General features: G+C 37.8%; 1 protein-coding gene across 1 annotated transcript in view; it reads right to left on the minus strand.

The window, feature by feature from the left end:
• Positions 1 to 12771, minus strand: part of LOC104523902 (collagen alpha-1(IX) chain) — a gene marked incomplete at its 5' end in the record, with an annotated part of 44352 nt that overhangs the window by 14592 nt on the left and 16989 nt on the right. Inside the window, 5 exon segments of the mRNA XM_029084661.1 lie at positions 1161 to 1232; positions 2000 to 2053; positions 11875 to 11928; positions 12035 to 12088; positions 12760 to 12771. The exon segment at positions 12760 to 12771 is cut by the window's right edge and continues 3 nt beyond it. Coding sequence (XP_028940494.1) covers positions 1161 to 1232; positions 2000 to 2053; positions 11875 to 11928; positions 12035 to 12088; positions 12760 to 12771 — 246 coding nt within the window.

Here is a 12771-nt window from a genome sequence, read left to right on the forward strand (position 1 = left end):
GTCAGCACTGCAACAAATACTAGTTATTTTCCTCCCAGATTTGCTTCCTCATGTACCTTCAATCTCCCTCTGGAGAATTCTAAACTATGAATTATTACCAATCTAATAAAAAGAGACTGCTTTACAGCAATACTTACATTTGACTAGAAACAAATATTTCTGATCTCAGCATTTAAAAATAAAAAACAAACCCACAAACACATGAAGAAATACCTCAACAACAAAGACTGTCTTAGGAACTTGTTTTTAAGTACCTGAGCAGCTTTTAAAAACTGCCAAGAACAACTGCAAGCCCAATCTAGCCACCTTACTATGTACACTGGGAGCATACCAGGGGCAGGATTCCTCTGTTCAACCAGAGACATCTACAGCAGAGATACCTATGTTTCATTAACAGTCCTACACTTCCTTGATTGTCAGTAGAAAGTAAGAGGCACTTCAAAAGGGCAATTCATTTAATACTGAAATAGATGACTCAAGTAAGAAGGATGAAACACAGTGTATCACTATTTCTATAACAAAGATTGGTGAGTGAGTTCCATCCTCTGTAGCCTCCTATAAGCAAGAGAAGATAGGAACATTTTGGGGTTTATATACAGTCTTCACTGACATATATTCAGCAAAGCAAGGTAACTTCTGCAGATATGTGTGATCCCCAGGGCCCAGTTCTTTCTTCCTAACAAAATACTAGAAGAGGTACTTATATCCAGTAGTTGCACATATATGCATAGGTGTCTCAATAGCTGCACTAGCCTGTGCATTTCCATTGCAGGTCCTATGAGGTATGTAAAAGGCATTGTAGCTACTGTAGACCAGGGCTGACATTCCAAAACTCTTCAGTGACCAGAGATCTTGACTTACAATTTCAGATCTGGATCAGTCAATGATTTGCAGTATGATTTAGGCCTTTAAATGATTTAAACTCAAAAAAAAGGAAATATTTATGGCAGTAATCTTATTTCAGTCCCTTAAGTAACACTGTCAATACTTTCCCTGTTTATATTATGAGCTATAAGTAGTTAATGGGCACCTAGAGCAAAACTTTGAAGCAAAACAAGAAACCAGACATCAATTCATGTAAAAACTGCAAACAGTACTCGAATTCTCGTATTGACTCCTGACATCAAACTGCAGGCTGTACATATGAGTGCATTTCTTACCCGGTCACCCTTACCACCAGGTAGGCCTGGAGGACCTGGCAGTCCAGGAAGTCCAATATCACCCTGGGGACCCTGTGAAAATAAGTCAAGGATGTAAACTTACCCAATATGTTTTAGAATGAACAAGTAAGGGTCATACCCTGACAAGCAGATGGAGCAGAACCTTATTCCCAGAACAGTCCTAACTTGATGAAAGAGGATTATCCGATGAAAATAGAGTTGATCCAAAATACAGCCCTTTAAACACCATCTTATTATGATTTTATTGCTGACAAACACAACAGAAATGGCTTACAGGGCTTTCCACCCTCCAGTCCCTTGACAACAGCAGTCTGGTTCTCTTAAAAATGCTTCCTAAGATCTTGAACTCTGTGAATTGCACATTCCTCTGTAACAGCAGGCTCTTTCAGCCAAAAGCTCCCCAGCTAGGGTTCTGACTGTTTCTGTGTAAATACTGCCGGAGCACTGGTAAAAGGTGGCATTCATAGTCTGCTGCGTTCATTAGTTTCAGGCAGCAGTTAGCAGAAAGCCAGTCTTTCACTGCTCCTGCTCCCCGAGTACACTCAGCCCACACAGGAACGTGCAACCCAACTTCACACATCACAGGGTTTTCATTCTTTTAAACAGAAGAAAAGGTCCCACACATCTCCATGTACTTTAAACCAGCATTTGCTAATATTAGCACAGTCACAGAGGACTGAAGAAGAAACTCGAACAATCACTCGTTTCAACTTTATTTTCAGTTCCCTGCATGGACAAATGGGTCAGTGTAGTTCCAGATGGTACCATAGCTCCTTGAAAGCAAACATGAGCACTGAATATGGAAATAAACTGCTTACCAATTTCCCTGGCAAACCTGGAGGACCTGCAGGACCTGGCTCCCCTCTGCTACCCTTATAGGAAACAGAAGGACATCATTACTTCCTGAAATATTCCCTGTGAACAGGGAATAAAGTATGATTTTTTTTTCCTTAACATTCAGTGAATTACACTACTTAGCAGCTGGCTTTAATCAAGACTTCTCTTCACTAGTGTAAAAATATCACATGCATTAAAAATAGTGAAACTTACTGAGAAATGTAAACGTTTTTAGTTAACAATGGCATACAATACCTAATTGGCATTAAATGATTCAACTACCTAACTCTGCTGAGTGATTATGCACAATCAAGTCCCCTTCATGGGATCACATCTGTGAGTTACCTGTCACGAACACATTTACTTCATTAAGACAACTCTGATGCACACATTTAGCTCTAAGCTTGTGCTTAGTTTCATCAACTGAACTCCCACATGACTACATACTTAAAAGCCCATGATCCCACATGTATAACGAACAAATGTGAAGTGTGTGCAGAAGTCACCCTTAGCAAACTCATTTAGGTTTTAAAAAAAAGTCTAGACACTACAGGGAAGGGTGACTTTTAAAAATCCCCACTCATAATAGCGGTAAGTATTACTGGATTTTTACTTTATATCTTCACTTCAGATATGTTTACCCATTCAGACCCTCTTATTCACATTAGTGTTATAGCTCCATCTCTTAATGCAGCCATTTGATATGTAAACCTGACATTGAGTCAAATTTTCAAAGACTTTAAACAATTTTTGAAGTATCTTTCTCAAAAGGGTTCTGCCCCTTATGATTAAACCTTTCAGAACAGCTCAATAAGTTTTATACATTTACTCTCACCTGTACCAATATATATACCTCTACAGATAAATTCAAACACTGTCCCAACATAAGCCTAAGTCTCACCTGAGACACTTCTCTTACTTCCACTGTGTGAATACACCAGAGGTACTTGCTATAAAAGCATAATGTAGCATTTAATACCATAAAATATCAAGAATTTAAGTTATTCAATATGTAAGTAGATAACTTGTTATGTATAACTTAGAAAATTTTTGATAAAAGCAAATTTAAGCATTCTAGTGCTGTATACAATGGATAATTTAAAATATATATATATATTCTTCATAATAAAAATATTGTGAAAGATTGTGATATATTGAAAAATAAAAGGAGGTGGTTGACATGGCCTTTTACACCAGGTGATAAATTCAATGACAACTTCTCATACAAGCTTAGGAAAACTAACTACAATTAAAAAAATAATTAGGTATCTTGGAGAGAGCAGAGAACCAAACATAAACAGACTCTTCCACTCATTTCCTTCAAAATATCTTATGGTATTAAAATCACTATCCTCTTATAGCAATTTGTATAATTTCTAGAAGCTTTGTCACAGTAAAAAAAAAAAAAATAAAAAAAATAAAAAATCCTCCCCAAATCACCTTCATCTTGCAACCCAGAAGACTGAACCTTTTTGAAAATCTGTTTTTTAATCACATAACTCTGTATTACATTTCTGGCCTGGAATACTACGACATTTTTGGTGAAGGAAAGAGAGGGATTAAAGTTATGATCACTACTAGAATCTTGTCTCCTCGATATGTCATAACATTCATGTCATTGCTATACAGCTATAAAACAAAAGCACCGTCACTTTCTATAAAGTAAAAATCATATAATAAACTTCTTAAGCACATCAAAGTTTCTGCTGGTCATAAAGAAAACTCTTCCATTTTATTTTAAATGAAAAAAAAATCTTTTGTCAAATATATACTACAGATATTTTTTCAAACACCAGTGCTTTTCTAAGGTGGTAAAAAAGAAGGTTAGCATACAGAAGACCAGAATACAAAAGGAAAGTATTCCCCATAAACACTGGCATTATGTTTGTAAGGACAGATTACTCCAAACTAAGGGCTACCACAGCAAGATCTGCAGAAGTTGTGTTTTAGCAAGTAAGAGGGGATCTGTAACCCAACCAACAACCCGGAATCCCATTGGTCCATGGCATTATTAAAAAGGCTGTGAAGCTTCCTCAGAGTTACACCCGACTGAAATGGCCCTGGGACAGGATTTACATTGAGCGAGTTACACTCTGTTCCCTTCATAGGGGCTAAATTTTTTTTATTTTTTTTTTTAAAAAGCATCTTGAAATGTTCTCATGTAAACATTTTAAATACATCACAAGTCATGTCCTAGAAGCATCTATGTTTTCCCCACGGCCTATAAGAGGGTTTCTGCAATAACTGGTTCAGGTGCTGACATCTCTACTTGGTCAGATGAAACCTTCCTCTGTGCTCTAAGTTACTCATAGGCAACAATCAGAACAGAAGGCAATTTGGCCATGTCCTCTGTCTACCTTTCCTACACAGCTGCCCTATATGTTACACAGTCCATAGTTGCAGGCCACTCACAAATCAACAGGCATGCTTTTCACAGGATCACAGAATGTCAGGGATTGGAAGGGACCTCGAAAGATCATCTAGTCCAATCCCCCTGTCTTTTAACAAAAAAAGACCAGAATCTGTATGTTTTATGCACTTTTCACACACTTCAAAATTCCTCCTTTTCCTAGAGGTGGAATGCTTGAAGTGGGAAAGTAGCTACTCTAGTTCAGAGTGAGCTGGGACAGACTAGCCTGCACTATGCTGGTAAACTTCCCTGGCCTACAGTGAAGGGAGGCAGCAGGAAGACCATCACGCAGGCTATCACTGCAAATGACCCCTGAAGTACTCCAAAGCTTGGCCGCTGCCTGGAGACTGTTTCAGTCAATGATGTTACACAGTGTGGACCAAAAGCATGTCCAGGATGGCTCCTGTAATTTAACAGTACAGATACTTAATTTCCATTAAGTATACTATCACTTGGTATGTGAGCACTGCTGAAGACAGGGTCATCCTCCCAAAGGACGGCAAGGCACATGTGAAATGGTAGTGGGTGAAATGGTGGCACAGCACCGCGGTATCAAACAACACCAGGATTCAGCCCTTCCACAGCTGATGGGCCAGACTGTGGTCACAACAAAATCTGCCTTCGCCTTGCTCCAAGGTAGGATTGCTGGACCACTCAATACATTTAAATGAAGATGTAATGTCTGTCTCACAGTTTTGCTAGATCTATATTTAGCCTTTGACTGGAACATACATAAAGGGACATAACAGGATTTAGAGAAGACCTCTCTTTAGGTTGTCTGAGATGTTTTCACCCTCACTGAAATTCTGAAGACTTGATTCTTTTGTAGAATTCCCACAAGCAGTTACAGAATGCATTCTCATGCTAGAACAGTTTATTTCACTGCTTTATTGATCTCCTGTTGATTAAGTGGAACACTAATAGGAATGAGAATATTCCCTGGGTAATCTGCATCTCGCTTAGCTGTCCAGATAATCAAAACACTAATTAGAATCTCTTGACAGGTAATTCACAGTGTATACTGTGATAAACTTTCCTCTACATAGGAATTTTGTTTTTATAATATATATCATACCAAGTTTTAGTACATTCAATAACAGTGCGATAGAGGATTAAATCTGTGTGGAATAAAAGAAGAACAAAACATTTTGGAAAGAACTTTTTCAAACTTAGTATTTCAAAGTCTTTTGCAAAATGTAAGCCATTTATCAATTACATTTTGATCTTAATTTATCATCATTTTTTTCATCCAAAATCTCAGAAGAATTATTAATTTAAGTTCAGGGATCTATCCATGGGAGCATCAACAGGATACTTCCTTTGTCCTTCAGTACAGTACTAAAAAGCATCCAAAAACATAAACTATTATTTTCTAGAAGAATAAGTATATAGCAAACTTTGTCTAAGATTTTAAATACACCTTTGCACCTTTCTCAGAGTAATAATTAAATCGTACTGCTCAGGATAACGGTAACGCAATTTACCTTCCTCTTAATTGTGTCGTGCTTTGGGCACAATAAGCAGCCCAACAGCTGCCATTCTCTTCAAGGGTGATACTGTAGCCAAGTACAAAGGATAGACCTTTCAAACTGGCTGCATCTATAGTGTTAACTGAAATCTAGGACAGCTTTAGTACACTAACTCCACAACAAATGCATTTTTTACCCAGGTTACTGTCTACACTGCTTAGTAGAAACCAACATTGGGATATTTGCTGGCAGCCAGAGGTCTAGCATGCCCAGAAGTCAAAGGAAGCTGTTGTTGGAGGTGGAGGGGTACGCAGTGAGGTAGCAGACAGCATATCTGATCGTGCAGTTTGAAAAGACAGGGGTGAATAGTATGAGAACTAGAGAGACTTGGAGGCACTAATCAGGTATGAGATCTGGAGAGACTTGGAGGCACTAATCAGGTTTGTCTGGGATATGCAGTCTGTGAGCAAGAGAGGAGGAAGTACTACCCTGTGCAAGCCATACCACAGAACTGTGCAAGGTCAGACAGTTTAGTCACATCCATCTAGAGGCTCAGGTTTACTGGATGAAAAGCATATGTGGCAAGATGGAAATCCACTTTTTCTTTTGATTCTGCTATAGACTGTGCAATGCTAACACATTTAGCTGTATCTTAAAAGTAAACTATGACTCACCACTTGTGGAACACCACTAAATTATATATACAAAACATGCATGCTAATACCTAAACATATCATATAAACTGAGACAAGGACATGTCTTCCTACCACACTACCAATACCAGTACTCCAATAGCAACTACGGAAAATGACCCATTATTTCATTTGTAATGATGTAAAAATAATATGATAGAAAAACTAGATTGTAGTTATAATTGTTAGGGTAACCAAAGATACACTTCAGGATAGGTAACACAAAGAAAAATATCTTCAAAGACTCAGAAAATTACTTAGCTGAAAGTAATTTAAGATGCTGAAAACAGTATTCTCACCTTACTTTAGGTTGTCTGACATATTAGTATCAAATCTAAGGTACCCTCCAGGCTCTCTTCTTATAAATGAGCAGAGAGACAAAGGTACCTCCATAGAGGAAGTAAATCCAACGAACGTGAGCCCCCCAGAAGTCTCTCAGAGGAGGCTACAGTATCAAATCTTAGGCACCTAGATACTTAATCTCTATTGATAAAGTTAGGAAAACATGTATTGCATTCTAAACCCTTAAAAACATATATATGCTGGCCTGCACATACATCAACAGTTTGCTCAATTTGTTAGGCGAGTACTGAACTTTAAATTAAATGGTTACTTAAGCAGTCTAAGCTCTCTTTTCACAGCAAAACCACAGGATGGGATACATGTTCTCCAAAGGCCAGCAGTTTAAAGGTTAAATAGCTGAAGAAAAATGAGGGATGAAAAAAGCAGGGGTAGGGGTTAGTATTTTCTGCAGACACAATATGAAAAATTAAATCTTACTAAATCTCAGCAAATATGAAAGAAAATGGTTAAGCAGCTTAGGGAGCATGGTTAAATTCCACTGATTAGGAATGACACTCTGATGTTTGAGAATTGCTTCCTCTGGGCCACCTGCCATGATGACTGGCTTAGAAAGGTTTAAATCACAAATGAATTTGGTAATTACTTGGATTGGCTAGCATAACATGAAGCAAACACACAGTTAACTGACAAAACAATCAGAGTGGAATGGAGAATATGTTCGATTTAGAAACAAAAGACAAAATTTCCATGTTGCACTAATTATCTTTCTGTTTTACTGAACACATGAATAGTAAACTCAATCAACAAAAGTCATTTTTTTTCCTAACTGCTGAGGTGCCAACTTAAGTTTTCTAAAGAAAAGCAATGATACACCAAAATGTTACTTTTGAGAGTATTTTTCTCCTAGGGAAAGTTGTCAGCAGTGAGATAGGAGTCTCCCAACACATCAGTTTGCCTGTTTTTAATTAGAGATAGCTATCTTGTTTACATCCATTTAATATCTTCCCTGTGAAACCGTAAATGTTTACAGACTCTCAGAAGTCCAAAATTTGAATCTGCTGCTTAATAATAATACTGTTCCAACTACATTGCACCAGTTGTTTAATAATGTCAAATAACATAGAAATAACACAGTCTATGCCAGAGGATGCTACGGGCTATCTGGTAAACAGTATAGAAGTATTAATTTCACCCACTGATGATTGCTTAATAGTGCTCCATTGTGTAACTCCTCAAAATACTACACACTAGTCAACATGAAAATTTTGTCTCAAAAATATTTATTTTGCTATAGCTAAAGCTGAAAAGTCGGGCAATTTTTTAATGTAACACAAATGTAGGCATGTTATTTTTTCCTAGTGCAGACACCAGCCTGCTGTCCATATTAACAGAGTCAGCATCATCATACCCCCACAAACCTTGGCTGGAGGTCCTTTCCTCTACAGTTCCGGCCCTGCTGGAGCTACCAGCCATGCTGCCTTTTCCCAGTAGTGACATGAAGAACAGGGTTAAGTGAAAGAGGATCTCTCATGTGGTTGCTGCTGTGCAGCAATACATTTCAGGGAGATCCTATAGTGGTCTTCCAATACCTGAAGGGGGCCTACAGGAAGGCTGGGGAGGGACTTTTTACAAAGGCAGGTAAGTGACAGAACAAGGGGAAATGGCTTTAAACTGGAAGAGGGCAGGTTTAGATCAGATATTAAGAAGAAATTCTTTACTGTGAGAGTGGTGAGACACTGGAACAGGTTGTGCTCTCCTTGGAAGTGTTTAAGGCCAGGCTGGATGAGGCTCTGAGCAACCTGGTCTAGTGGAAGGTGTCACTGCTAATGGCAGGGGGGTTGGATCTAGATGGTCTTTAAGGTCCCTTCCAACCCAAACCATTCTATGATTCTATGATTCTATGATTAAAGGACTGAAGTTCTCCATATCCTGCAAAATGTCAAGATTTTTTCCAACTCCAAGGAAGAAGCCCTGCCTCTCTTGACTTCTGCCTGAGTTTTCTGTTACCAAAAGTGAAATGGAACAAAGGCTAAAGGAGAAAGAAAAGAACTGAGGTGAGTGCTAAAGAGGGTAATTTGAAATAGGAAGGAAAAGGACAAGAAAAATACCAGAATAATAACCATAAAATCCTCAGGCTTTGAAAGTGTTTGGTTACAAAATTTAGGTCAAAAACTATCAAATGTTAAAGTTACAAGAAAATTAAAAAAAAAAATACAAAAACATTCACAAGAAAAACTCTCTTCAGAGCAATTTAAAAAGTTTTTCTCAACTTATTTTCAAAATTTCTAGTTTTAGAAGACTGACAATCATGGTATGTAGAACTGTTTAACCAGGAGATTCTTTTTTTTTTTTTCCTGGAAAGGTAAACGTAAAAGCTGAGTCCTAAAAGCTGAGGCTCAAATATATCTACTACATGTGCATGCTGCAGAAGAAAGAAAACACTCTTTATTCTGCCCTGAAAATAAATACAAACTCAACTTGGACCAAAGCTCACTCAGGTTCAATAACCCAACCCTGTGTCCTTCCTGAACAAAAATCCTGATCATTCCAGTTTTCTGTGTAGAAGTAATATTTTTTTCAAGTGTTGCTAAAAAAAACCCAGAAAGCCATTCCAGTCATTTGCTCTCTGTAGTCTTGAGCAGAAAGAAGCTAAATATAGTTATTATTCAAGGCTCTTTATAGCTTTAAAGGAACTATAGAGAAGAAGTAGCTTACTGTTAAGTGTTCTACATGCAAACTTACTTTATTATCAAAAAGTTACTTCCTTTCTCCACTTTATATTGACCAAAAGTTTATTTTCTTTTTATGCTTTTCCTCTAACACTCACATGTTTTCAAAATGAATGCATTTTCTAAAGACAGAGAAAATAAAGGCAAGATACCAGATGTCTTGCTGGTCTCTAGAGTGACAAACAGAAAAATTATTGTATTTAATCTGCATTAAGTATTTCTATCCGACTACGAGGTTACTAATAATTAACCTTGCGTGTCAACTCCTGTTCTATGGACTGCTGATTTGGTAAATTCATGTTCACATTGAAAGGATTAAAAGCATAGTTTAGCAGATTACAGTGCATTATCAGAATGGGCAATTACTTTGGTCTGGTTCAATTATAATTCTTATTCCTGTTACAAGTATACAAAATATCAGGAAGAATAGGGCTGAAAACTTTTTCTAGTGTACCCAACACTTTTAAAGGCAAACAACAAAAATAAATGTTTGCAGGGTAGGTATATGGGAGGCTGAAGATATCTGTATTCCATCCTAATAAGTATATGCTTATATAATCCCCTTTTTATATCATCCATAGGCAGCTGTGGACACAGCACTCATACAAAGAGTGCTAAATAAATGTGACCTCGTGTATTAATGCATCTAGCACATAACAGCACAAACCATGGAAGACAACAGAAGAAAACAAAATCTGTTACTTGGCTCACTGCTGCTGTATGTTTAAGAGTTAATTCAGAGAAGATATTCCTGACCCATGAAATACCCGTACAAATATATCCCTATCAGTAACTCTCTAAGCCCTGGATGAGGATAACTCTACAACTGCACGAGTAAAACATGCATGTTACGTCACTGTATGATAGCAGAAGCTCAGAAAATTCCAGGAAAGTATCCCTAGGGTATCAGTGGCAAGAGAGAAGCTTGCAAAAGCAATTGGTTGCAGGCCCTGGAGCCCTGTCAATGTCATCGGACTGAATTTTGGTTTATGAAAATTTTCTTCAAATCACTGACCCTCTCATCCCTCACAGAAGGACTAACAGCAAAGGGAAATTAGATCAGCCTTATGCAACTTCACTCCATGCCAGGCCCACTGGAGAGGAAATCAGAAATCTGCACCCAGCAGACTCTCTAGCACCCTAAGCATGCTTCAGGAACAGTTGTCTTTTGTCTTCAACACCGAGCCTTAGCAAATGTCATTAGTTCATTTTCCTTAGCACATTCATTTCCTGGCCAGCAATGATTTCTCCAGTCTTCCAAATCTTTCTAGTGTTAAGGAAAATCTCCAGTGAAAAAAACTGCAGCATCAGTGTTTCCAAGTAGAGATAAATGCTGTACTTCACATCACTATAGCTAAATTCATAATACCAACCAGAAAGAGCCAAGGCACAGGCCCAACCAGCATCCCACCATCATCCATGATAAATGGTTAGCATGCTTTTGTCTCCAGCAAACTGGACTTTCCTAGATAAGCCCAAGAATAGTTTTGGGAACACAGTCAAGAGACTGTTCCCCATACGTGAGTTGATTGCAGCCAGCTTGCTCTTGGACACAAGGAGGTGTTAAGGGAGTTTAGCAGCATGAAGACAAACCACACCAGGCCAGCTGACCAAGGGGGTGGAAGACAGTCTCCAGCCACTTTCTTTACTAGGCAGGCCAAACAGCTACCTTTCCTCCATACCCTGCCTCACTGTTCACATTGCACACATTAGAAATAAGTCCTAGCCAAAAAAATTCATGTTCTGAATACTTAGTCCAAAGTTCAAAAGCTTGCAATATACAGCTGAGCTTTACAATATACAGCACAAGGTTCTTTTCAGAGGCTGAAACAGTTAAAGAGCAAGTGACCTACTGATAGCTAGTGACTTTGAGCTTTTCAACGACAGTGGTGGAGTTGCAGTGGAAGAACAGGAGTTTGGTTCCAGCTTTTTGTCACAAACCATCCACATTCCCTCTGTTTGGGCTTTTACCCGGCATATTTAAAAACAAAGGCCAGAAGAACATCAATGAAGGTTTTACATTTAATTTATCACCAAAGCCAGGAACAGTCATAGGACATTTGCTTCTGGATTTCTCTATATGATGATGCATATCCACCTGGTGCAGAAGGGGGTTAAAGAACACCTTGTATTTACCTTAAAAATTGGCACTTGTGCTGAATAACATTTTCACCTCGTGGTTACCTTCAGTAACCGTAACTTGAGACACTGCAATATTACATACGCTCAGTTAGAAATTTGTTCACTACTTACTGGTGGTCCCCGGGGTCCTGTTGGACCTGCTTCTCCCTCTGGCCCCCGCTCACCCTGTTTTGGGGATAGGAAGAACACAACAAATTTGAAAAGTGATTTTTTTGCACAATGCAAAACTTTTCATTTTTCTGGATCTTTTGAGTAAGATTAATGATCTTACCGGTTTACCAGAATTTCCCATCAAACCTGGTGCCCCAGGGGGACCTCTATTACCCTGTTGGACAAAAGATGAAAAATATCAGCCAAGCCAAGGGTTTACTGTTCCATTTTAAAATAAAAACTAAGGAAATCAATAAGGTCTAAAAAAATAGTAATAAAAAAAAAAATCAGCCTGTATTCATTTTTTAACTTCCACCTTTATTTTGGTTTTTGTTTAATTTTCACCTAATTTCTTCTATCTAATTTTTCAAAAAGTCAGATTTCAGTTCTTCTATTGTTTACATACTGAAAAATCCCAAAAAGACTTAATTGCTGCTCTCAGATCACAGAAGGATATTATTCCATGTAATTTCAGAAGAAATTCAAATCTCAATCTTGTTTTCTTTTTCAGTTACTTACAACTAAACTCAAAACATTATTGTCTGAAACGTTCCACAGTCTCAATCATACACTACTTTTTTAAACTTAATTTGAATTGATGCTACGATTTGTTGCTGTGTAAACAGAGATGTAATCTCAATTTAGCACAGCTATAAATGTTATTCTTATTATGAGATCCTTCATTTTAAACTGTAGTGAGGTACCCATGTCACATGCCTCCTCTAGCAATGACTACCACAAATTAAAAAAACAAATGGCCTTTTTTAGGTATTATTTAATAATATTTTAGAACTTGATCAGCGCTAATACAGTATTACAAGAAAGTCAATATGCAAGATGATTTACCTTCAGTCCAGG

Source organism: Antrostomus carolinensis, unplaced genomic scaffold (assembly GCF_000700745.2).
Source record: "Antrostomus carolinensis isolate BGI_N321 unplaced genomic scaffold, ASM70074v2 scaffold1204, whole genome shotgun sequence".
In the NCBI taxonomy this organism is placed as follows: Eukaryota; Metazoa; Chordata; class Aves; order Caprimulgiformes; family Caprimulgidae; genus Antrostomus; species Antrostomus carolinensis.